The sequence below is a fragment of the Rhinoraja longicauda genome, chromosome 21 (assembly GCF_053455715.1).
Source record: "Rhinoraja longicauda isolate Sanriku21f chromosome 21, sRhiLon1.1, whole genome shotgun sequence".
Taxonomy (NCBI): Eukaryota; Metazoa; Chordata; class Chondrichthyes; order Rajiformes; family Arhynchobatidae; genus Rhinoraja; species Rhinoraja longicauda.
The window spans coordinates 9,941,523-9,969,062 of NC_135973.1; the positions used below are offsets into that span (position 1 = coordinate 9,941,523).

General features: G+C 47.2%; 1 protein-coding gene across 2 annotated transcripts in view; it reads right to left on the reverse strand.

Annotated features, from left to right (window-relative positions):
• The window catches only part of rhbdf1a (rhomboid 5 homolog 1a (Drosophila)), a 270,605-nt gene that overhangs the window by 21,102 nt on the left and 221,963 nt on the right, over positions 1-27,540 (reverse strand). For both annotated transcript variants that reach the window (XM_078418445.1, XM_078418444.1), the window contains 8 exons: positions 23,806-24,012; positions 19,639-19,761; positions 14,374-14,534; positions 13,326-13,577; positions 9,118-9,229; positions 6,876-6,950; positions 4,614-4,775; positions 1,504-1,607 (listed from right to left, as the gene is read on the reverse strand). In XM_078418445.1, coding sequence (XP_078274571.1) covers positions 1,504-1,607; positions 4,614-4,775; positions 6,876-6,950; positions 9,118-9,229; positions 13,326-13,577; positions 14,374-14,534; positions 19,639-19,761; positions 23,806-24,012 — 1,196 coding nt within the window. The remainder of the gene's footprint in view (positions 1-1,503; positions 1,608-4,613; positions 4,776-6,875; positions 6,951-9,117; positions 9,230-13,325; positions 13,578-14,373; positions 14,535-19,638; positions 19,762-23,805; positions 24,013-27,540) is intronic.

Consider the following 27,540-nt stretch of genomic DNA (forward strand, 5'->3'; position numbering starts at 1 on the left):
ATGGCACACAAACATAACAGCACATACATAAACAGTTCATAGCGTCAGAGGGCCTCAAACGCTAGGGAGTAGAAATAGGTTTTGAGCCTGGACTTAAAGGAGTCGATGGAGGGGGCAGTTCTGATGGGGAGAGGGATGCTGTTCCACAGTCTAGGAGCTGCAACCGCAAAATCAGAGCAGGGCACGAGATTTATGGAGCTAGGAGGTCAGGTCTGCCACTGTTGGGATTGCGTGCATCTCTGCAGGATCTTGCTCTGGAGTTGTTTATGGATTACCATGCATCAGGTGGGCCAAAGTGTGGTGGGGTGACAACTAGTGACATAACTAGACAGACCTCCAAAGGGAAAAAAAGACATTTAAAAAAACGTTCAACCACCTTAAAATACAGGCAAAAGTGTTTACAGCCTTGAGCCACCGTGACCAGGGCCTTGGCAATGAGTGGAGGTGAATGATGCAGGGGGTTGGTGTTTCTTTGTCATTCAAGATGGTTGACAGGAACATCCTTAACGACCCTTAGTCATATAGAGTGGAAACGGGCCCTTCGGTCCAACTTGCGCACGCCGACCAATATATCCCAACAACACTGCCAGTATTTGGCCCATATCCCTCTGAACTCATCCCATTCATGTACCTGTCTAAATGTTTCTTAAGTGTTGCGATAGCACCTGGATCAGCTACCTCCTCTGGCAGCTTGTTCCATACACCAACCACCCTTTGTGTAAAAATGTTGACCCTCAGATTCCCATTAAACCTTTCCCCTCCTCACCTTAAACCAATGCCCTTTGGTTCTCAATCCACAATACACTGGGCAAAAGACCAGATTGTTTACCCGATCTATTCCTCTCATGATTTTGTACACCTCTATAAGATCACCGCCTCATCCTCCTGCGCTCTAAGGAATAAAGGTCCAGCCTGCTCGACTTCTCCCCATATCTCAACTCCTTGAACTCTCGCAACATCCTGGTAAATCTTCTCTGAAACCTTTCAAGCTTGGCAACACCTTTCCTGTAACACGGGTGACCACAACTGAACACAATTCTCTCAATACTCAATACTCACAATACTCAATGGAGGAGCAGCACCTCATATTTCGCCTGGGCAGTTTGCAGCCCGGTGGTATGAATGTCGACTTCTCCAACTTCAGATAGCTCCTCTGTCCCTCCCTTCCCCTCCTCCTTCCCAGAGCTCCCTCTATCTTCCTGTCTCCACCTATATCCTTCCTTTGTCCCACCCCCGACATCAGTCTGAAGAAGGGTCTCGACCCGAAACATCACCCATTCCTTCTCTCCCGAGATGCTGCCTGACCTGCTGAGTTACTCCAGCATTTTGTGAATAAATCGATTTGTACCAGCATCTGCAGTTATTTTCTTATACTTCTTACAATACTCTCAATGTGGCCTTCCTTTTCCAAACTTTGTTACACACTCCTTTATTGCCTCGTAAGCCATTAACCTCTGCACTGCTAACGTTAACAGCAGTATTTTCTTATCGCGTCATAATTACCTCGGATCCTGATTGCACACCGAGCCTTGACTGCGGGGAGTCCCATTGCCCATTAATGGAGCACTGATGTGATGTGGCCACTTTACCCAGACCGCGAGCCTCGACTGCAAGAGACAATAGATCCCATTAGTGCGCGCCCTGCAACGATCCAAAGTATTAATAAGGTCAACGGGAGAACGCGCCCTTTATTACAGTTTGATCACACTGAGTTTGGGCGGCACAGTAACAGAGCTCTATGGTTGCTGTGCCCCACAGAGACCAGGGTTCGATCCCGACTACAGGTGCTGTCTGTACAGAGTTTGCACGTTCACACTGTGACCTCGTGGCCTTTCTCCGGCTGCTCTTCTTTCCTCCCACACTCCAAAGACGTGCAGGTTTGTAGGTTAATTGGCTTCTGTAATTTGCCCCTTGTGTGCAGGATGCGAAAGTGGGATAACATAGAACTGGTGCATGGGCTGTCTGTCGATGGTCGGCGTGGACTCGTTGGGCCGAAGGGCCCATTTCCACGCTGTATCTTTAAACCAAACTAAAGTAACTCAGTGGGTCAGGCAGCATCTCTGGAGGACATGGGTAGGTGACTTTTCTGGTTGGGAACACTCATCAGAGATGCTTCATATTGTGCACCGGTAGAGTTGCTGCCTTACAGCGAATGCAGCGCTGGAGGCCCGGGTTCAATCCCGACTACGGGTACTGCCTGTACGGAGTTTGTACGTTCTCCCCGTGACCTGCATGGGTTTTCACCGAGATCTTCGGTTTCCTCCCACACTCCAAAGACGTTCAGGTTTGTCAGTTAATTGGCTTGGTAAATGTAAAAATTGTCCCTGGTGGGTGTAGGATAGTGTTAATGTGCGGGGATCGCTGGGCGGCACGGACCTGAGGGGCCGAAAGGGCCTGTTTCCGCGCTGTGTCTCTAAACAAAACAAAAACAAACTAAAGCTTGTTTTCATGCTGTTTCTCCAAATTATACTAAACTCCGGACACTGCCTCACCAAAATGGGGCTGGGAGATTGTTTAAATTTGTTCTCCATCCAAATCCATGAATCTGATGTGGAAACCAGTTTCTGCAGCATGTCTGATCAAGTCATTGTGTTAGAGCAGAAGCAAGTTGGGGGATTTGGGGGGGAGGCTGGAGAGGCTGATGGATGTGGAATTCTCAGCCATTATTCCATTTAATTCTCCATGCAGTCACACAAGGCTCAGACCCATGCCTGTAACCTAATAGTATGAGGTAAGGAGAAACACTTCTCAAGAGGACAAATCCTGTTTCATAGGTTTTCATTGTGCAATGTACATATCAACATTAAAAATTAAACAGCACCTTCAAAATATACACACATACACATTTAATAGTGTCTGAAAATGTATTTTCTCTCCTTCCCTCATTAAATGGTAGTCTTGGAAGAGCATCATCTAGCTGTGCTAGAGGTGTCCCTCATGCTAAATACACAACCCTGACCAGATCTGATTTCCAGAGTAACGATAGAAGTATTCAAGTAACCTATTCAGGGCGGCACAGTGGCACAGCGGTAGAGTTGCTGCCTCACCGCGTCAGAGGCCCGGGTTCGATCCTGACTATGGGTCCGTCTGTACGGAGTTTGTATGTTCTCCCTGTGACTGCGTGGGTTTTCTCCGGGTGCTCCGGTTTCCTCCCACACTCCGAAGCCGTGCAGGTTCGTAGGCTAACTGGCTTCTGTAAATTGTAGGATAGAACTAGTGCATGCGTGAACGTTGGCACGCGTGGAATCGGTAGGCCGAAGGGCCTGTTTCCACGCTGCATTTCTAAAACTAAAGACTATGTGTGTTACACAGCCCACCTGCGTCTGACGTGACAACAGTGCGTGATACCCCAACCCCCCCGGCAACCATTGCTCTGGGTACACACAAGGACAGTGTCTACGCACACATTGATTAAGAATGTTATATTGCTAGGGCAACCTCACCTCCAGCTCATTAACAAATATAAAATGAAGATTATAACACCCACATGTATAATATCCTCCCTCAAAATATTATTCTGGAACTTAAACAGCAAGTCAATCTCAATATTATTTGAAAAAAAAAAAAGACAAAGTGCTGGAGTAACTCAGCAGGCCGCATGGCTTGAGTACGTATAGTTGATGTTTTGGGTCTTCGGCCTGACCCGCTGAGTTCCTCCAGCACTTCGTCTTTTTTTGTTTTGTTAACCAGCATCTGCAGTTCCTTGTATCTCGATATTATTTGATACGGTTGATGAATGTGCATACGTTGAAGGCAGCCTCCACACCAGATCACAATTCTCTTCCTGCCAGCAGTTGAGATGCTGCTGCTCCAGGAGACCACTCCATAGAAAATGGCTGATGCCACCACAATGTTGAAGGTGGGCCTCAGGAATGCCCCCTGCACTCCGAAGGACCCGAGTCTCCTCAGCAGGTACAGTCTGCAATGGGTCTGTGATGTTTGATGGACTGTGTGGGGTGGGAGGACCCGTTGTTCCTCCCGTGCAGCAGGTGGCGCTGCACAGGACAAAGCGAGATGTTTTATACATAGTTATCTTGGCTGTACACAGTGTGTGAGTGTAGGGTTGCAGCCATTTTAGTTGTCTTGCTGCCAGCATTGAGTTATAAAGATTTCTGTTGTAGCTTGAAGACTCTCAAGTTTCATACAGACATAGAACAAGAACACGAAAGGGTCAATCATCATTGTCTGGAGGAATTCAGGATCCTGGCTGGCCTGGAGTTGGCCGATTGGACTTCCACACATTTCACTGACCCTCTCTGGTAAAAGACTCATGTGCAGAATTGCAGATGCCGGTTAATATGCAAAAGGGCACAAAGTGCTGGAGTAACTCAGCCGGTCAGGCAGCATCCCTGCAGAAAATGGGTAGCTGACGTCTCGGGTTGAGTATGAAGGATCTCGACCCAAAACGTCACCGATCCACGTTCTCCAGAGATGCTGCCTGACCCGTTGAGTTCCTCCAACACATTGTCTCCAGTTCCGGTAGAACTTATGCTGGCATTCTTCAGAGGGGGAAAAAAAAAACTAAAATACCATCTTAACCAGTAAAGAAGCAGCATTATGCATTCTTACCCTTGTGCTTTGAAATATTCTTTTTCTGGGAAACATTCACCTACCGAGCAATCTTTCTCCGAGGTTTGAACGCACCCTGACTTGTCGTTTCTCACGCAGCACGCCGACTTATTTTCCTCTTGCCTCTTCTGCGTGATTAAATTGTGCACCTGCGCGTCTTGCCTCATGCAAGGAGAGAACTTTGCCCCAAGGTGGATTAAAGCCTCCTGTGGCAGGAGTAACATAAGAGAAATAAAGAACACAGAGAGAAGGACCTTCACATGTCGGCTGACTCGAAAGGCCGCCAAGTGCTGGAGCAACTCAGCAGGCCCGGCAGTATCGCTGGAGAACACGGGACAGGTGACATTTCGGGTTGGGACGCCTTCTTCAGTCTGAAACGTCACCTATCTATGTTCTCCATAGATGCTGCCTGACCCGTTCATTTACTCCAGCACTTTGTACATATCACAAATAAGTCTTGAATTCAGTACAAAGAGAAATAGAGGGGTTACACGTGTGGAACTCGGGACTACCAATTTAAACCAGGTCTTGGAAAAAAATCTGGAACATTCCATTAAGTCTTCAAGTGATGCAAGCATACTATGAAAACTGCCTCTTAGTCAGACGAATATAACGTTCAAGATGTATTTATTAAGGCAGTTTCTTTACAAATGAGAGATTGTTAATGTTGTTTGTGCCTGGTGGTTAACGCAGGGATGAAAGAAGGGTCTTGACCGGAAACGTCACCCATTCCTTCTCTCCAGAGATGCTGCCCGTCTCACTGAGTTGCTGCAGCTTTACGTGTCTATATCTTCGGTTTAAACCAGTATCTGCAGTTCCTTCTTACACAACGAGATTGTACTCTGAAGAGTGGATGAACTACTAGGAGTGATTGGGAGGAGTTGGGTTAGGTTCCCTGATGGTAGCTACAGATGATGGGAGATCACTGGGTTGTGGATTTTCCAACAGCGAAGCCCAGAGAGACCTGGCGTGGGTAGGAGGGGGGTTGGGAACAAAGAGGGACTGGCGTGGGTGGGGGGGGCACTGAGAACAAAGAGGGACCCAGCGTGGGTGGGGGGGGGGGGGCACTGAGAACAAAGAGGGACCCAACGTGGGGGTGGGGGAGAAGGAAGAGGAACTATATTGAGCACCTTTGGAACTCTGTTGGCGCCCTTTACATTGTACATGTACTGTACGCAAAACAAAGAATTTCACTGTACCAAGTACAATACAGTATCAATCATTCAGTTATCTTCCAGGGCAGCACTGTGTTTCAATGTGTATTCACTCCTCATAGGGAGTCTGGTGGACTGATTTCACCATTGTTTAAAGTCCAAGTCCATCGGAAAAGATGTCCCCCCCGTTTGTCCAAGCCTCAAGCCAGTGGTTGTGTATGAAATTTGGACTCTGCATTCAGAGATAAAGGAATACAAAATGATTCATCTTTCCTCACAATAAAAATAAAATGGAAGAATTCACTTCTCCGGAGGCTGCTTCTGACAGAGCAGTTTTGAGGGAACTTTGTTTTTCTTAGTTCAATGTTCTGACGAGTGTTTCTTTTAAAAATGTAGTCTTAGTTATTATGATCATTTTTGTTGATTTAAGGGCTTCCGTTTTGCAAAATTCAGGTCCGCACACAGCTTAAAGCAGAGGGGTCTTGGCGACCAATCTTGCAATGGAGACCCTCTGTGGACAATGGACCCCTCAGTAACATATATATAGGGTTTAAGACCATTTCAAGTAGAGGAACTGTGTGGGAAGGAACCACAGATGCTGGTTCATACCGAAGATAGACACAAAATTCTGGAGTAACCCGGGGGGGCCAGGCAGCATCTCTGGAGAAAAAAGAAAAGGTGACGTTTCGGGTCGGAAAGTGGTACCGACCCGAAATGTCACCTATTCCTTTTCTGCAGAGATGCTGCCTGTTCCGCTGCGTTACTCCAGCATTTTGAGTCGAACTTCAAGTAGAGGGACTGTATGGCGAACGTTTTAGTCCCAGACATTTTGCAAGTTTTAGTTCAGAAGACAGGAGGTTAGGAAGGACTGTTTCTTCAAAACCAGCTGCATTTCAAAGCTGGTCTTTTTGCATAGTGTGTTCACCATAGATACACACTACTAGGTCAGTGATAAGCAAATGCACAGATGTAATCAAATACATGAAAAATGGCCCCAATAAAGGGAAAATTCAAGGACCTAAAAAAATGAGTGCGTTTAGAACTAACTCAAAGCACATGCTTATTTCCCATTAATTAACTGACACCGTACCATTCCATCACACCTGACAGAAAATTAAATTAAAAGCTTGAGCAGAATTCAAACTCACTTACAGAGTTTGGTCCAATCCAGAAGTTTTCTTGCTGCACAAATTTAACATTTTCATAGGCACCTTTATTTCGTAAAATCTGGAGACAGGAAAAGAAAACAATGGACTCCACGTACAAAATGGACGTTCAGTAAAACCAGTCTGAGAACCAGAGTCAGCAGTGACAAAAGACGGCTGGAAACATGGATTTTGGTCAAAGGCGACTTTGCTGTGGGGCAGGTAGGGAGAGAATCCGTGGACCCCGCACCTTTCCACCACCGAGGCAGACCCAGAGGTTTGTGTGGGCAAGATGAACCAAAGGAATCATAGAGGCATGGTGTGGAAACAGGCCCTTCGACCCAACTTGTCCACACTGGCCAACATGTCCCAGCTACACTAGTCCCACCTGCCTGCGCTTGGTCCACATCCCTCCAATCCTGTCCTATCCTATCCATGTACCTGTCTAACTGTTTCTTAAATGTTGGGATAGTCCCAGCCTCAACTACCTCCTCTGGCAGCTTGTTCCGTACACCCACCCAGGAGAAGACCAAAGGCACAGGAAATCCCTATTGATCACAATTTATAGGAGTAGAATTGGGCCATTCGGCCGATCGAGTCTACTCCGCCATTCAATCGTGGCTGATCTCTGCCTCCTAATCCCATTTTCCTGCTTTGTCCCCATAACCCTTGACACCCGTTCTAATCAAGAATGTTTCTATCTCTGCCTTAAAAATATCCACTGACGTGGTCTCCACAGCCCTCTGTGGCAATGAGTTCCACAGATTAACTACCCTCTGACCAAAGAAATGTCTCCTCACCTTTCTAAAAGGGCATCCTTTAATTTTGAGGCTATGAGCTCTGGTCCTAGACTCTCCCACCAGTGGAAACATCCTTTCCTTTAAAATCTGGGCAGGTACATGGATAGGAAGGATTTGGAGTAATATGGGCCAAATGGGACTAGCTTAGATGGGGCATCTTGATCAGCATGGATAAGCTGGGCCGAAGGGCCTGATTCTGTGCTGTATGACTCTATGAATCTAACCTTGAGTTGAACAGAAGCCGAACGTAAAGGATGCAACAGGGAACAGGCTGCTATGGTCTGGATTACCACAATGTACAACACCAATCTTGGATTGAAGAAATGGAATTGGGTGTACTTCTGGATCGGATACCAGGCCAGTATTAGAGTCCTAGAGAGTCAAAGAGTCATACAGCGTGGAAAGAGGCCCTTCAGCCCACCTTGCCCACACTGACCAACATGTCCCCTCTACACTAGTCCCAACTGTCTGCATTTGGCCCATATCCCTCTGAACCTGTCCTATCGTTGTACCTGTCCAATTGGTTCTTAAACATTGCAATAGTATCTGCTGCAAATACTTCTTCCGGCAGCTCATTCCATATAGTCACCAGTCTTTGTGTAGTAAAAGTTACCCCTCAGATTCCTATTAAATCTTCCTCCCCACCCTCCACCCCCCCCTCACCTTAAAACTAAGTCCCCTGGTTCTTGTGTCCCTCACACGGGGCAAGAGATGCTGTGTGTCAACCCGGCCAATTCCTCTAATTATTTTATGCACCTCGGTCACTAGGTTAATTCCCGGGATGGCGGAACTGACATATGATGAAAGAATAGGTCGACTGGGTTTACAATCACTGGAATTTAGAAGGACGAGAGGGGATCTTATAGAAACGTATAAAATTCTTATGGGATTTGGACAGGCTAGATCCAGGAAAAATGCTCCCGATGTTGGGGGGGGTCTGGAACCAGGGGTCACAGTGTGAATAAGGGGTAGGCCATTTCGGACTCTGATGAGGAAAAACTTTTTCACCCAGAGAGTTGTGAATCTGTGGAATTCTCTGCCACAGAAGGCAGTGGAGGCCAATTCACTGGATGTTTTCAAGAGAGATATAGTTCTTAGGGCTAACGGAATCAAGGGATATAGGGAGAAAGCAGGAACGGCGTACTGATTTTAGATGATCAGCCATGATCATTTTGAATGGCGGTGATGGCTTGAAGGGCTGAATGGCCTACTTCTGGACCTATTTCCTATGATTCTGTAAGAGCACCCCTCATCCTCCTGCGCTCCAAGGAATAGAGTCCTTGCCTGCTCAACCTCTCCCTATAGCTCAGATATTATACCAGACAGGAAGGGTAGTGGGGTGTGATTGGAGTTCAGTGTTCTTCAATTATGGCCTTACTTTTAATTTTACGTTGCTAAATTATCCAGAGAAGAAAGGAAGGATTATTTTGTTTACAATCAATTACTTACTGAATCTACTGTTTCATGCTGAGAAAATCCTATAGGGGCAATTCCATAGATGCACACGGCTAGGATAGTGATTAGCATATGCACAAATGTAATCCAGTACGTGAAAAACGGCCTAAAATAGGAAAAGGAGACAACTGTTAGTAAATAAACGCACTGATTTGAAGCAACAGTCTAAACATTTATCATCGTTGCTAATGCGCGATTTAGCTTCTCATCAAATTAACACAAGACTAGGATGGAGATGAACACGGGGACAATCAATGGATATTTTAAGGTGGAGATTGCCAGATTTTTGATTAGTAAGGGGGAAAGGGGTTATGGGAGAAGGCGGGAGAATGGTGTTGAATGGGAAAGATAGATCAGCCATGATTGAATGGCCGAGTAGACTTGATGGGCCGGTGAGGGAAAGATAGATCAGCCATGACAGAATGGCAGAGGAGACTTGATGGGCCAGTGAGGGAAAAATAGATCAGCCATGATTGAATGGCAGAGGAGACTTGATGGGCCAGTGAGGGAAAGATAGATCAGCCATGATTGAATGGCAGAGGAGACTTGATGGGCCGGTGAGGGAGAGATAGATCAGCCATGACAGAATGGCGGAGGAGACTTGATAGGCCAGATGGCCTAATTCTGCTCCCAGAGCCTACGAATCTGCGAAGGTGAGTTTAAGAGCAGGAACTCAATATACTTGTGTGGGAAGGAACTGGAGATGCTGGTGTATACCAAAAATAGACACAAAGTGCTGGAGTAACTCAACGGGTCAGGCAGCATCTCTGGAGAAAAGGAATAGGTGACGTTTCCGGTTCGAACACTTCTTCAAACTGAAAGTAGAGGGGGGGGAGAACGAGGTAGGTAAACGCCAGAACAGGGCTGGCAACAGATGACAAAGGAAGGGTGAAACCCCTAATGGCACGTTATTGGCTGAGGTAGAGATGCCCATTATACTTGTTTGCTCATGATTCCCATCAAACGGCCAGCAAAATTAAAAAAAGACATACAAAAAAAAATGTGGCACGGTGGCGCAGCGGTAGAGTTGCTGCCTTACAGCGAATGCAGCGCCGGATACCCGGGTTCGATCCCGACTACGGGTGCTGTCCGTACGGAGTTTGTACGTTCTCCCCGTGACCTGCGTGGGTTTTCTCCGAGATCTTCGGTTTCCTCCCACACTCCAAAGACGTACAGATTTGTAGGTTAATTGGCTTGGTAAATGTAAAAATTGTCTCTAGTGGGTGTAGGATAGTGTTAATGTGCGGGGATCGCCGGTCGGCGCGGACCCGGTGGGCCGAAAGGGCCTGTTTCCGCACTGTATCTCTACACTAAACTAAACTACGTCAAGTGAAGTTTATTGCCAATTAGATGGGATTGAGAGAAAAGAGCCGGTGGAATGTGGCCTTAACGAGGGTAGAGAATTAGCCGTCATGTTTGGAGACATCAAACTCTTCTGCACTGGCTTGTGCTATTTGATCAAAGTTTGTTGAACAAATTATAATTTAGTTACAATGTACCTACAATTTTGCGATACAGCATGGAAGCAAGCCGTTCGACCCACTGAGTCCATGCTGGAAGAGGGGGTCCTCACAATGCCAGAGGCCCCGAGCGATCTGTGTGGAGTTTGCACGTTCTCTCGGTGACCACATGGGTCTTCTCCAGGTGCTCCGGTTTCCTCCCATATCCCAAAGATTGGATTGAGAAGGGGGCGTGGCTGCGTTCTGCAGCTCACCGGCAGTCTCTCTGTCTTTTTTTTGTTTTTGTCTTTGTTATCGTTTAAATGTTTCTTTTGATTTATTTTTAACTCTGTATATGTGGGGGGTGGTGGGGGGGGGGGGTGGGGGAAACCTTTATTTCTAATCTCCTCCTCAACGGAGATGCGACCTTTACCGTGTTGTCTCCGTTCGTGCTACGGCCTAACACCGTGGAGTCGGCGGCCTCCAGCTGGGATCGACCTTGAAGACTCCGGTCGCAGGGCCTGGACTTACCATCTCGGAGGCTTCGGCCGTGGGCCCTGCAGACCGCAACATCGGGAGCTCGCAGGTCCCTGGCTGGCGACCGGCTTTCGGGAGCTCCAGCCGTAGCAGCTTCGACCACCCCGAAGCGCGAGGTTTGATTGACCCGCTCGCAGGCCCCTCATCGCCCTGCGTGGCCTGGCCGCGGCACTTTCCATCACCCGGTGGGGGCTCAGGACCTTCATCGGCCTGCTCGGCTCGGCCCTGGGACTTTCCATCGCCCGGTGGGGGCTTCAAAAGTCGGGAGCCTCGATCGCCTCGTGGCACCACGGGAGAAGAATGAGGAGGAGATAAGACTTTTCTTTGCCTTCCATCACAGTGAGGGTGTGCCTGGAGTAATCACTGTGATGGCTGTTTGTGTTAAAAATTGTAATTGTGTGTCTTGTGTTCTTTATTGTCTACTGCCGGACCCTGACGTGAGAGGATGCTGGCGCTATTTGTTCGCCGCTTCTCCGTCAGGATAGTTTGTCTGTTTGTTTTTATGTCTTGACTGTTTTTGTAAAGCGTCTTTGAGCATTTGGAAAAGCGCTATAAAAAATAAATGTTTATTATTATTATTATTAAAGACGTGCGGGTTTGTTGGTTAATTGGCTTCTGTAAATTGCCCCTAATGTGTGCAGGTAGTGGATGCGATAGTGGTATAACACAGGGCCAGCGTGAAGGGGTGATCGATGGCGGGCGTGGACCCGATGAGCCGAAGGGCCTGTTTCCATGCTCTCTCTCTCTCTCTCTCTCTCTCTCTCTCTCTCTCTCTCTCTCTAAACCCGTTAGCTTATATACAACGTTACCACAAAGACAACCAGCAACCAACTTGGGAGAAATGGTCACTGGGATTACATGGAAAATTAGAAAATAGGAAAAACTAATGTAAAACACTGATGCCCGAGGTAAACTGTGCACTAAAAAAATAGAAAGAATATCTAGGAATACACCTTTGATCTACAATAATGACTGTCAACTGAAGTAATGATTTTTTAGATTTTTTTTTAATAGATTCTTTTAGATTTAGAGATACAGCGCAGAAACAGGCCCTTCGGCCCACCGGGTCCGCGCCGCCCAGCGGTCCCCGCACACCAACACTAGTCCTACACCCACTAGGGACAATTTTTACATTTACCCAGCCAATTAACCTAAATACCTGTATGTCTTTGGAGTGTGGGAGGAAACCGAAGACCTCGGGGAAAACCCACGCAGGTCCTGGGGAGAACGTACAAACTACGTACAGACGGCGCCCGTAGTCAGGATCGAACCTGAGTCTCCGGCGCTGAATTTGCTGTAAGGCAGCAACTCTACCGCTGCGCCACCGTGCCGCCCTGGGTGGCACAGCGGTAGAGTTGTTGCCTTAAAGCACTTGCAGCGCCAGAGATCCGGGTTCGATCTTGACTATGGGTGCTGTGTGTATGGGGTTTGTACGTTCTCACTGTGACCTGCGTGGGTTTTCTCCAAGATCTTCGGTTTCCTCCCATGCTCCAAAGACGTACAGGTTTGTAGGCTAATTGGCTTGGTAAAAAAGTAAATGACCCCTCGTGCATGTAGGATAGTGTTAATGTGTGGGGACCGCTGGTCGGTGGGCTTTTTCTGCGCTGTATCGCCAAAACAAAACTAAACCGACGTTCCATTATTTACAAGCTGGTGAAACGAGGCAAACCCGGCTAGGCTTGTATACACTGGAATTTAGAAGGATGAGAGGGGATCTTATCGAAACATATAAGATTATTAAGGGGTTGGACACGTTAGAGGCAGGAAACATGTTCCCAACGTTGGGGGAGTCCAGAACCAGGGGCCACAGTTTAACAATAAGGGTTAGGCCATTTAGAACGGAGATGAGGAAAAACTTTTTCAGTCAGAGAGTTGTAAATCTGTGGAGTTCTCTGCCTCAGAAGGCAGTGGAGGCCAAGTCTCTGAATGTATTCAAGAGAGAGCTAGATAGAGCTCTTAAGGATAGCGGAGTCAGGGGGTATGGGGAGAAGGCAGGAACGGGGTAAGATTGAGAATGATCAGCCATGATCACATTGAATGGTGGTGCTGCCCTCTCCCCATACCCCCTGACTCCGCTATCATTAAGAGCTCTATCTAGCTCTCTCTTGAAAGCATTCTCTTGCACCTACTCCTGCACCTATTGTCTATTGTCTATCATTGCTAAAATCCGTGATAAACCTTTGAAAATTAATATGTACAAGCGGAATCCGGAGACAAGGCCCTTACCGGTGATCGTCCATGTTGTCTATTTGCTTCTTCACGTAGCTGTCTATTCGCTTGCGGTACGTCCGGTTGGTTAGCTTGCCCACCATCCCCAGCCCGTAGGGTCTCTTCTCCTTCGCCAGCAGTTTCTTGACGGGTATTGCGATGCGCTGCCCTCTTCTCTGGCCGCTCACACTGACCACCTCCTGCCTTAAGCGCACCTTGGGTGGAGGAGGGGCCCCTTCCTTCTGCTTCCGCCACCCTCGTTCCAATGGGCTGAAGAAGACAATGGATCAACGATTACCCCCTCCGAGTTACCGCTAAAGCTTGACATTTCTGAAAGTCCGACAGTAAAATGGAACAAAGTGTCATCTGTGGGGCTGGGCACAGAAAGCTGGAGCAACTCAGCGGGTCAGGCAGCATCTCTGAGGAAAAGGAATAAGGTGATGTTTCGGGTCGAGACCCTTCTGCAGACCTTCATTTCCTACATCATTTGTAGAGTGGCGTTTCATCATTTTCACTCTGTGTTAACCTCTACAGCAACACAATGGTCAGGATTAAAACTCGGTGCTGGAGTAACTCAGCAAGTCAGGCTGGAGTAACTCTGGAGGACAGGGACCCTTCCTCAGAGACTGAAGGTCCCAATCTGAAACTTCAAGTATCCATTCCCTCCAGAGATAGACCCAAGATCCTGGAGTAACTCAGCGGGTCAGGCAGCATCTCTGGGGAAAAGGAACAGAGGTGATGTTTCGGGTCGAGACCCGTCTTCAGACTCTTTTCCTCCAGAGATGCTGCCTGACCCACTGAGTTACTCTGGCATTGCGTGCTTCACTGAGGATATCTGCATCTGCAGCTCCTTGTGCCTCCAGTTAGTCCGGTTTGGCCTTTCTCCCTTCATGCTGCCACAAGGCTGGTACAAAACCTGCAGCTTGCAGCATGAAGTCCAGTGAATTGGCCTCTTCAGTCGGTCTGAAGAAAGGTCTCGACCCGAAACGTCACCCATTCCTTCTCTCCCGAGATGCTGCCTGACCCGCTGAGTTACTCCGGCGTTTGGTGTCCACCTTCAACTTACAGCATGAGGTGACTTTTCTCGAGTTCGCTTTTGTCTAAGGCACTGCCGGTGAGATCGGTCTGATCCAGAGAGTTGCTCTCCATCTCCTTCGTGGTGGCTGCCTCCGCGGGCTCAAACACCTCGTCGGGATACGTGGAGAGCTCTTCGTGTAGGACTCCTTCCTGGCCAAAAGAAAGGACACATTCAAAAAGAAAATCTCAGCAAATTATAAGGTGCTGGTACTCTCTGTTAGTTACCACATCATAATGGTCATGTTTTAAAAAAAAGAATTTTTTTAATTTAAATTTTAACAAAACACATACATGTTACAGCTCATCGTACCCAATGATACCTACATTATAAATTCGATTATACATTATAAATTCGATTATACATGTATTGTTCTGCATTATCTCCCCACCCACAACCCCCCTCCCCCCCCCCCACCCCCCAGTTAGAAAAAATAGGAAAAGAGAGAAGAAAGAAAGAAAAAAAAAGAAAAAAAAGAAAGAAAGAAAGAAGGAAAGAAAGAAGGAAACCTGGAGACAAGAAGGAAACACTTCCGGCTAATTTCTTATTAAATTCTTTTTAAGGGTATCAAAACAGTCCTGAAATTAAATATTTCCAATTCTTAATCTTAGTTTTAAAGTGAAAGGGTTCCAAAGTTTCAATGGTCATAATGGTCATGTTGAGATGCATTTCTAAACCAGCTGGTAGAGCTGTTGCCTCAACATCTCTCTGGGTGAAAAGGTTCCTTCTCATCTCAGTTTTAAAAGGCCTCCCCTTTATTCTGAATCAGGGGACCACAGTCTCAGAATAAAGGGGAGGCCATTTAAAATTGAGGTGAGAAGGAACTTTTCCACCCAGAGAGTTGTGAATTTGTGGAATTCTCTGCCACAGAGGGCAGTGGAGGCCCTTATCACTGGATGGATTTAAGAGAGAGTTAGATAGAGCTCTAGGGGCCAGTGGAATCAAGGAATATGGGGAGAAGGCAGGCACGGGTTACTGATTGTGGATGATCAGCCATGATCACAATGAATGGCGGTGCTGGATCGAAGGGCCGAATGGCCTCCTCCTGCACCTATTTTCTATGTCTATGTCTATAACTCACAGCACCAGAGAACCGCATTGGATCTTGACAGGGGTTCTGTCTCTGTGGAGTTCACACGTTCTCCCTGTGACAGTATTGTTTTTCCTCTGGGTGTTCCGCTTTCCCCCACTTTCCAAAGATACGCCGCAGAAGGCAGTGGAGACCAATTCACTGGATGTTTTCAAGAGAGAGTTGGATTTAGCTCTTCGGGCCTAACGGAATCAAGGGATACGGAGAGAACGCAGGAACTGATTTTGGATGATGAGCCATGATCACATTGAATGGCAATGCTGGCTCGAAGGGCCGAATGGCCTACTGCTGCATCTATTTTTCGATGTTTCGATATGCGGTTTGGAGGTTAATTGGCCCTCTGCAAATTGCCCCGGGTGGATGCGAAAGTGGGATAACACAAAGCTAGTGTGAACATGCGACCGATGGGTCAAAGAATCAGTTTCCATGCCGAATCTTTCAATCAAACCACTTACTTAATCAAACTTTTTGTTATCTCTGTGCCGTTCATTGTTACATTTTAGACAATAGACAATAGGTGCAGGAGTATCACCATTCAATGTGATCATGGCTGATCATTCTCAATCAGTACCCCGTTCCTGCCTTCTCCCCATACCCCCTGACTCTGCTATCCTTAAGAGCTCTATCTAGCTCTCTCTTGAATGCATTCAGAGAATTGGCCTCCACTGCCTTCTAAGGCAGAGAATTCCACAGATTTACAACTCTCTGACTGAAAAAGTTTTTCCTCATCTCCGTTCTAAATGGCCTACCCCTTATTCTTACACTGTGGCCCCTGGTACTGGACTCCCCCAACATTGGGAACATGTTTCCTGCCTCTAATGTGTCCAACCCCTTAATAATCTTATATGTTTCGATAAGATCCCCTCTCATCCTTCTAAATTCCAGTCTATACAAGCCTAGTCGCTCCAGTCTTTCAACATATGACAGTTCCGCCATTCCGTGAATTAACCTTTTGTTTGATAACAGTCGAAAATCTAAAGTGCATCACATCTACTTTACAGGCAGCCTATGCATGAATTGACGTAGTGTACCATTATAAAGATGAATTGCACACATTCCAACGTATTGTCATTAATACACAACTAGGGTTGCCAACTGTCCCGTATTAGCCGGGACATCCCGTATTTTGGGCTAAATTAGTTTGTCCCGTACGTGACCGCCCTTGTCCCGTATTAGTAGGGTTGCCAACTTCCTCACTCCCAAATAAGGGACAAAGGGTGACGTCACCACCCCTCCCGCGCCCCACGTGACCTCGCCCAGCCAGCGGCCACGTGCTCCCGCTGGCTGGGCGAGGTCACGTGGGGCAGTGACGTCACCCTTTGTCCCTTATTTGGGAGTGAGGAAGTTGGCAGCCCCTTCACACAACATTGCTCGTTCTTGCATAAAGCCCACCAGATGGAGACAAACTATGGCCAACCCCAGTTGCTTTACGCTAACTGGCTCCCAGTCTCAATAAACTGCTCTTCGGGGGATTAACTATTCTGAGAAAGGGAAACTGAAAGGCATTCTGATAAAAGTCAAGACATCTTGAAGTTGCCAGGACTTGAGCTCTAGGGAGAGGTTGGGCGGGGGAGAACTTTATTCCTTGGAGCACAGGAGGCCGAGGAGTGATTTTAAAGAGGTGCATAAAATCAGGAGGGGAATAAATAGGATGAATGCACAGTCTTTTGGGTTGGGGTGGGGCGGGAGAGGGGAGGTGGAGGGGAGGGGGGGGGGGGGGGGGAAGAGAGAGAGAGAATCAAGATCCAGAGGTCATAGGTTTACGGTGAGAGGGGAAAGATTTAATAGGAGAGGCAACTCTTTCACACCAGAGAGTGTTTGGTGTATGGAACTAGCTGCCAGAGGAGGTGGCTGAGGCAGGGACTATAACAGTAATGAAAAGGCATTTGAACAGATACATAGCAAAGGTTAGAGGGATATGGGCCAAACGCAGGCAATACTAGTATATATATATTTGGCATCTTGGCCGGCATGGACAAAATGGGCCGAAGGGCCCGTTTCCATGCTGCACCACTATCTTAGTCATACAGTATGGAAACAGACCCTTCTTGCCCAACATGTCCCAACGACATTAGTCCCACCTGCCTGCGTTTGGCCCATATCCCTCTTGCCCCATATCCCTCTTGCACCATATCCCTCTTGCCCCATATCCCTCTTGCCCTGGAGACTGCTTGACATTAGCAGCCTGTGCCTATCTAAACTTTAATTGATGTCGACCAATAACCATTAAGGAATGCAGAGAATTCAGCACATTGCTAGGAGTACCCTTGGGTTAAAACAGGGTTACATTAGTTGCTTTTATTTTTCAGCACCTCTCTGGTCCTGTGCACAAATAGATCAAAATGCAGCTTGAGGATCAGCTCTTGCAGGAAGATCAGCTCTTGGGATCGAATCGAAACACGATTACATTTGTTGCTTTTAATTTTCCTGCACCTCCCAGTCCTACCTACATACACATCAAACAGTGATATCATGGCAATGCATGCCATGGAATTCGCCACAAATCAGGCGATGGTACACAACCAATCACTAGAGTATTGCTGACAGTGCAGCCATCTGGTCTGACAAAGCTGCACGCCTAACAAGTGGAATCCATGGTGACTACCCCAGGGCTACAACACTGGAAAAAACCCCCGACATGTTGATATTGAGCATTTCTATGGCAACACACAAGCACTGTGTGTCTCTGCCGCTCGAGTTAAACCAAAGATACTAGAGGAGCAAGATGAACCACTCCGTTGAAATCGCCTATACTGAAGTGTAGTACGCAAAGGAGCGGAACGGCCGCCATTTTAGTAGGCAAATCTCGCCGTTCGCTCTGCCTCTCGCAGTGTAATCAGTGGTGTGGGGGAACAGTATGTGTGATGTTACCATTAAAATGCAGAATATATCTCATCTGTCAATTCACAGATTTGTGTTATTTTTCTTTTTAAATGTTTCTGCAAGTTTCCGCCTACTAAAATGGCGCCGTGACGTACAACGGTTTTTAGAGTTGAGTGGTCTATCTTGTTCCTCCAGTATCTTTGAAGTAAACCAAGTTAAAAAACAACGATGGCTTTGCTTTCGATCCCAAGAGCTCATATTTCTGCAAGAGAACGGTTTCAGAAGATTCTCAGCAACCTGCTATATTAATACTGCTCATCTTATGTAGACAGAGGAGATTGTAGATGTGGGAATCTGGTGCAATGAACAGCTTTAAAAAACTCAGTAGGGCAAGCAGCGTCTGCAGAGGCAAAAGGAGGGTTGAAGGTTTGGGGTGGCACAGCGGTTGAGCTGCCGCCTCACAGTACCAGAGATCTGGGTTCGATCCTGACTATGGGTGCTGTCTGTACGGAGTTTGTATGCTCTCCCCGTGACCTGCGTGGGTTTTCTCTGGGTGCTCCGGTTTCCTCCCACGCTCCAAAGACGTACGGGTTTGTAGGTTAATTGGCTTTGGTAAGATTGTAAACTGCCCCTGGTGCGTAGAATGGTGCTAGTGTGCGGGGCGATCGCTAGTCGGCACGGACTCTACCACTGTGCCACTGCCGCCACCCCCCTAATTGAAACCGGCCAGTCTGGGGACGCACCATACAGTTGGTCCCATTTGGCTTTTGGACAGACCCATGGATGTGCAGGATTAGAGGGATGAGGATCATGTGTGGGCAGAGGAGATTAGTTCAACTTGGCATCATGTTTGGCATGGACATTGTGGGCCGAAGGGCCTGTTCCTGTGCTGTACTGTTCTCCATTCTCCGCATTCCCTGGCCGAAAACCTGTTTCTATCAAGTAATTAAAAAAGATTGGATCTGTACTTGCCAGCAATTCAGGCAATGCATTCTAAATATTAAGCAAGAGACACACTTCAATTGAAAATCTTTCAATGTGGAAAGAGTGACATAACGTAATTTAACAAAGATTAAATGCTGGACGTTTGCTTCGAGGAAACCAGATTCCAAATTCCACCTGCGTTTAATTTACACTGACGTCATTCCGCCAGTCAGCGCCGGGTCGCCATTGCTGCCTCATTTCCACGCCGAAATTCACGTCGGATAGTCCTTAAACTTGTTAAAACATCTGCAAGCAGGAAATGCGGCCTTCGGCCACACAGGACCGAAGCCAGCACCAGGCAAATGATTGCAGTGCCCGTGTGTTATTACAGGCAGAGGCCTCTCTTTAAGGCGGCTCACCCTTGCAAAGAACGAGGTGTCCAACTCATCTGGAAAGTCCACCGTTTCTTCTTCCGCAAAGCTGGCGGGGGTGAAGCTACGTCTCTGAGCTCGCCGCGTCGTACTTTCCCTGAGAGGGCGCCCCTGCAAGAGAGGTAAGAAACTTGTGAGTTGTAGTTCAAAAAGTGGGAGGCACGGTGGCCTAGCGGTAGAGCTACTGCCTTACAGCGCCGGAGACCTGGGTTCAATCCTGAGTCCAGGTGCTAACATAGAAACATAGAAAATAGGTGCAGGAGGAGGCCATTTGGCCCTTCGAGCCAGCACCGCCATTCATTGTGATCATCCACAATCAGTAACCCATGCCTGCCTTCTCCCCATATCCCTTGATTCCACTAGCCCCTAGAGCTCTATCTAACTCTCTTTTAAATTCATTCAGTGAATTGGCCTCCACTGCCTTCTGCGGCAGAGAATTCCACAAATTCACAACTCTCTGGGTGCAAAAGTATTTCCTCATCTCAGTTTTAAATGGCCTCCCCTTTATTCTTAGACTGTGGCCCCTGGTTCTGGACTCCCCCAACATTGGGAACATTTTTCCTGCATCTAGCTTTTCCAGTCCTTTAATAATTTTATACGTTCCCTCTCACCCTTCTAAATTCCAGTGAATACAAGCCCAGTCTTTCTAATCATTCCTCATATGGCAGTCCCGCCATCCCGGGGACTGTACAGAGTTTGTACGTTCTCCCCGTGACCTGCGTGTGTTTTCTCCGAGATCTTCAGTTTCCTCCCACGCTCCAAAGACGTACAGGTTTTGTAGGTCAATTGGCTTGCTATAAATGTAAAATTGTCCCTAGTGTGTGTAAGGTAGTGTCATTGTGTGGGGATCACTGGTCGATGCGGGCCAAAGGGCCCGCTTCCGAGCCGTATCTCTAAATTAAACTAAAGTAACTCATGATTGAGGATACTTCAGCAGTACTTTCTGAAACAGTGTCATGTCCAAATCAGTAATGTCAAGTCTGAAAAGGACAGAACATGCTGGAGTAACTCAGCAGGTCAGACAGCATCTCTGGAGAACGTACATGGGTGACGTTTTGGGTCGGGGCCCTTCTTCAGACTTTGGGTCCATGAGAACCAAAGGACATAGGTTTAAAGTGAGGGGGGAAAGATTTAACACACAATAGGTGGTGGATGCATGGAACGAGCTGTCGAAGGAGGTAGTTGAGGCAGATACATTAAGAAACAATGGGCATTTGGCCCATATCCCTCTAACCTGCCCAAACGTTGCGATAGTTCCTGCCTCAACTATCTCCTCCGGCAGCTCGTGTTACTTACACCCACCACCCTTTGCATGAAAAAGTTACCCCTCAGATTCCAATAATATCTTCCCCATTCATCTTAAACCTATGCCCTATGGTTCTCTATTCCCCTACTCTGGACAAGAGACTCTGGGCGTTCACCCGATCTATTCCTCTCATGAATTGATACACCTTGATAAGATCACCCCTCCTCCTTCTTTCGCCCCGGAGGATAGAGTCCCAGCCTGCTCAGACCCTCCAGTCCTGGCAACATCCTTGTAAATCTTTTCAGCACCCTTTCCTACTTAACAACACCTTTCCTAGAACGTGGTGCCCAGAACTGAACACAATACTCTAATTGCGGCCTCACCAATTGTGGCCTCACCAATTCATCCCCTTTTAAAGTCCAATCGGACAAAAATAAATTGACAGCACAAGATTCAGTTTCTGAGCAGACATGTTGTGAGCTTGTTCACAATCTACTGGAGATGTCAGATATTAAGCGTGCATTTTTATCACAAACCTATACAGCTCGAAATCTACTCGACCAAGAACAGGTTGGCTTGGATTTCACACTGCTCCTTGACCCCCCTAAACCTGTTCAAATTTCAGGTGAATTAGAAGCACAGGATATTGCATGAAGTCTGCTCTGTTCGGCTGTACCTTTTTGTTTCCCCCTACAAGCTGGGGTCTAGTTGCAGGGCAGGAATAACAAGGTGTGAACACTTCAGCTAATATATCGTGCACATTAGGCTGTGCGCAGGGAATGTGTATACATTGGCACGGGTCCTGCTGCACGATGAAAACATCAGGAAAGGATAGAAATACAATATAAAACAGCGTAGTTCCGAAAGGGGGGGGGGGAGGGAGGAAAGGCATAACTTGAGTCAGTGCACACACTTTTTTTAAATGGAGATAAGAGGCTGCAGATGCTGCAGTTTGGAACAAAACACAAGCTGCTGGAGGAACTCGGTGGGCCAAACAGCATCTGCGGAGTCAAAGGGCCACTGATTTGCTCCAGCAGTTTGAACTTTTGTTTCTGAAATCAAAGGAAAGAATGGAAGCTATATCAGTATCGGTCAATTTAGACACAAGGCACTGGAGTAACTCAGCGGGTCAGGCATTATCTGTGGAGAACACGGACATGTGACCTTTCAGGTTTGGACTTTTCCTCAGGGACCGACTGTTTATTTTGGTTTAGATATGCAGCACAGCAACAGGCCCTTCGGCCCAGCGAGTCAGCACCGACCAGCGATCCCCGCACGCGAACACTATCCGACACACTGGGGACAATTTACAATTTTTACCGAAGCCAATTAACCTACAAAACTTGCACATCTTTGGAGTGTGGGAGGAAACCGGAGCACCCGGAGAAAACCCACTCGGTCACGGGGAGAACGTACAAACCCCGTACGGACAACACCGGTTGCCAGGATTGAACCCGGATCACCGGCGCAGGAAGGCAGCAACTCTACTGCTGTGCCACCGTGCCGCCCTGAATGTTGGGAGAGGAGGAGGGGAAAGAAGTAGGCAGGAAGAGAGGACAAGCAGGACAAAGCCTGGCAGGTAATAGATGAATGGAGATGGGGGAGAAGGGGGTTTGATTGATGGTTGGACATATCATCGATCCATATTCTCCAGAATGCTGCCTGACTCGCTGAATTACTTCAGCACTTTGTGTCTTTTATTGTAAACCAGCCTGCAGAAGGGTCCAGACCCAATAGATCACCTATCCATGTTCTCCAGAGATGCTGCCTGACCCACTGAGTTTGCATTACATGCCAATGTGGCAGCAATAATGACTGAATAATCTGAATACTGCTGTCATTATGAATGGTTTGAACCAGAATGTCGCTGTTTTAGACCTTGAACATCCAGCAACTGAACACCTTGAAGCATTTTCCAGGGTACCAACCTACATAGTACAATGCTACCATTATTTTATCACACAAATGTAAACTCTCTGGATTGTTCAGTTCAGTTTATTGTCACATGCACCGACCGAGACACAGTGAAAACCTTTTGCTGCGTGTTATCCAGTCAGCAGAAAGACACTACATGTTTACAATCGAGCCATTTGCAATGTGTAGATACATGCTGTGTAGGAAAGCAAACGGCAGATGCTGGTAAAAATCAAAGGTATTACAAAAAGCTGGGGTAACTCAGCGGGTCAGGCAGCATCTCAGGAGAGAAGGAATGGGTTTAACCCGAGATGCTGCCTGACCCGCTGAGTTACCCCAGCTTTTTGTGATACCTTCGATGTGTAGATACTTGATCAGGGAATAACGTTTAGTGCAAGGCTAAACATAGAAACATAGAAAATAGGTGCAGGAGTAGGCCATTCGGCCCTTCGAGCCTGCACCGCCATTCAATATGATCATGGCTGATCATCCAACTCAGTATCCCGTACCTGCCTTCTCTCCATACCCCCTGATCCCTTTAGCTACAAGGGCCACATCTAACTCCCTCTTAAATATAGCCAATGAACTGGCCTCAACTACCTTCTGTGGCAGAGAATTCCACAGATTCACCACTCTGTGTGAAAAAATACTTTCTCATCTCGGTCCTAAAAGACTTCCCCCTTATCCTTAAACTGTGACCCCTTGTTCTGGACTTCCCCAACATCGGGAACAATCTTCCTGCATCTAGCCTGTCCAACCCCTTAAGAATTTTGTAAGTTTCTATAAGATCCCCCCCTCAATCTTCTAAATTCCAGCGAGTACAAGCCGAGTCTATCCAGTCTTTCTTCATGTGAAAGCGAATGCAAATGCGGGCAAGGATAGTCCGAGGGCCGCCGATGAGGTAGGTAGCAGTTCGGCACTGGTCTCTGGTTGTGGCGGGATGATTGTGAATGGATGACAGCACAGTGAAACGACAAGTTGCACATTCTACTGACCTTCACCAGGGCTGCGGCTGCCCTGAAGCTCATCTTGGCCACGGATTCCCTCTTCCTGCGTTTCGGAATGCGGTTGTGCCCCGAGCGTGAGCTGGTGAAGGAGCAGAGGGACGCGGCGCCCGGTGTGATGGGAGTGTGGGGAACGCTATAGCCATCATTTTCATCCGCCATCCGGAATGCTCTTCCCCTGGCCAGCGGGTCCACAATCTGCATCAAGATAAACAGCAACCGTGAGCTCCGTGTAGTTTATACAATAGACAATAGACAATAGGGTGCAGGAGGAGGCATTCGGCCCTTCGAGCCTGTACGCACCGCCATTCAATGTGATCATGGCTGATCATTCTCAATCAGTACCCCGTTCCTGCCTTCTCCCCATACCCCCTGACTCCGCTATCCTTAAGAGCTCTATCTAGCTCTCTCTTGAATGCATTCAGAGAATTGGCCTCCACTGCCTTCTGAGGTAGAGAATTCCACAGATTCACAACTCTCTGACTGAAAACGTTTTTCCTCATCTCAGTTCTAAATGGCCTACCCATTATTCTCAAACTGTGGCCCCTGGTTCTGGACTCCCCCAACATTGGGAACATGTTTCCTGCCTCTAACGTGTCCAACCCCTTAATAATCTTATACGTTTCGATAAGATCCCCTCTTATCCTTCTAAATTCCAGTGTATACAAGCCTAGTCACTCCAGTCTTTCAACATATGACAGTCCCGCCATTCCGGGAATTAACCTAGTAAACCTACACTGCACACCCTCAATAGCAAGAATATCCTTCCTCAAATTTGGAGACCACAACTGCACACAGTACTCCAGGTGCGGTCTCACTAGGGCCCAATACAACTGCAGAAGGACCTCTTTGCTCCTATACTCAACTCCTCTTGTTATGAAGACCAACATTCCATTGGCTTTCTTCACTGCCTGCTGTACCTGCAAGCTTCCTTTCAGTGACTGATGCACTAGGACACCCACATCTCGTTGTACGTCCCCTTTTCCTAACTTGACACCATTCAGATAATACTCTGCCTTCCTATTCTTACCACCAAAGTGGATAACCTCACACGTCCACATTAAACTGCATCTGCCATGCATCCGCCCACTCACACAACCTGTCCAAGTCACCCTGCTACCTCATAGCATCTTCCTCACAGTTCACACTACCACCCAGCTTTGTATCATCTGCAAATTTGCTAATGGTACTTTTAATCCGGAAACAACGCGGAAACAGGCCCTTCAAGCCCGCGCCCACCAACAGTCACCCCATTATACTAGCACTGTCCTGCACTCACTAGGGGAACAATTTACCATTTTTACTGAAGCCAATTAACCTGCAAAATGTACGTTCCTTGGAGCGTGGGAGGAAACTGGAGCACCCGGAGAGAACCCACGCGGTCACTGGGAGGAGAACGTGCAAACTCCATACAGACAGCACGATGAGTCAGGATTGAGCTGTGGTCTCTGGCGCTGTAAAGCAGCAACTCTACCGCCGCCCTTGAAGTTGGATTAAACCACTGCAGGGAAGGGCCCTCAACTTATACGAGGAATAGAAAATCTTTAATCAAACGAGTACGAATCTCATTCACTGCACATTGTGCACCTGATAATTCCAGTTGATCAAGGCTGATGGAGCCCAGTACCAGAGAGATCACAATGAACAATGCGCTGGACTTTGCCTGTTTTGTGTTTTCATCCCTGTCTGATAATACTTGTATTCGTCTTAATTCATCCACATTTTGCCATCGAAATAAAGCACGATAGTGTTCTCTCCTCAATAGTCTCCACCCACCATCCACCTGCAATCCCTTCCCTCTGGTTTTACATTTCACTACACTTCCCTCCTTGTCTGAAATCCTTTTGTCTTCTTTTCATTGCTAGCATTTGTCCACCCACCTACCATCCACTCACCTGTATCCACCCATCACTTGCCAGGCTTCACCCCCCCCCCCCCCCCCCCCCATCTCTTTTCTAGTTCTCCCCCCCCCCCCCCACTACAATCAATAGATCATAAGGTCAGAAGAAATAGTAGAATTAGGCCATTCGGCCTATCAAGTCTACTCCGCCATTCAATCATGGCTGATCTATCTCTCCCTCCTAGCCCCCATTCTCCTGCCGTCTCCCCACAACCTCTGAACCCCGTAGAGTAGAGTCGGGATCCGGAACGTCACCTGGCCATGTTCTCCACAGATGCTGCCTGACCCAGTGTGATACTCCAGCATGGTGCTTTGCTCAAGATTGCAGCATCTGCAGCTCTTTGTGGCTCCACATTAGTGTGCATGGTAATCTTTTACAATGGAACAGGTTTTCCCTCATCACAGTTGTACAGAATCTTGCACAAAGGAGGGGGAAAAAAGCAACTCATGCAGGAATTTAGAAGGATGAGAGGGGATCTTATTGAAACATACAAGATTATTAAGGGGTTGGACACGTTAGAGGCAGGAAACATGTTCCCAATGTTGGGGGAGTCCAGAACCAGGGGCCACCATTTAAGAATAAAGGGTAGGCCATTTAGAACGGAGATGAGGACAAACTTTTTCACTCAGAGAGTTGTGAATCTGTGGAATTCTCTGCCTCAGAAGGCAGTGGAGGCCAATTCTCTGGATGCTTTCAAGAGAGAGCTAGATAGAACTCTTAAGGATAGCGGAGTCAGGGGTATGGGGAGAAGGCAGGAACGGGGTACTGATTGTGAACGATCGGCCACGATCACATTGAATGGCGGTGCTGGCTCGAAGGGCCGAATGGCCTACTCCTGCACCTATTGTCTATGCCATTAGTTGTATTAATCAACCTTTGCCCATGATCTTTTGCACCATATTTTCATTGCTTTCAACAAAAACAACTCACGTCAATTATCATATCTTTTGGCTGTGCTAATGCTACAGTGACAGCTAATTTTCTGCAATTAAACTTGTTTTTACCTCACGGCTATTTAAATTATAAGTGGCACTTACGACTGAACATGGGTATGATTAGGACCCACGTTTAATGCATCTCTGATGGGACTTAAGTGATATATTCATGTATGTTATTTGGGATTTTTTAAACTCAAACGATTACATTGCAGGTAAATAAAAATTATCTTTTTGTAATTTTTTTAAATTTTGAGCTACGAATTTTCACAATGAAAAGTTACTAATCGGAGAGAACGTGTACACCGACAAAAAGCAATGGAAAGTAGGTTCATAAGCGATGGGAGCGGAATTAGGCCATTCGGCCCATCTAGCCTACTCCGCCATTCAATCATGGCTGATCTATCTTTCCCTCTTGACCCCATTCTCCTGCCTTCTCCCCCATTACCCTGAAACCCATACTAAACAAGAACCTATCTCTCTCTGCCTTAAAAATATCCCATGACTTGGCCTCCACAGCCTTCTGTGGCAATGAATTCCACAGATTCACCACATGAGTATATCATAAATTGTTCCTGAAGTCAGAAAGATAAAAGACTGTTTCTAGTTTTTCTCTCATATTTCAATTTGCTCTTCCAAACTTGCATGAAATGCCACTTCTCATGGATCTAAATAGATCTCCCTTCATTTTCTTCTTGTAAAATGCACAATACTAAGTGCAGCCTGGAACTATTAGCAGCCTGACCTGTTTTTAGTTCAATCATTAAACAAAAGGCGGTGGCAATGAGAACCAAAGATGTCCAGAAGATAACCCAGATTCCAAAGGCAAAACACATCAAACAAAATGTTGCTCAATTGCCCGCTTCGAGCTTAGAGAGACAGCGTGGAAA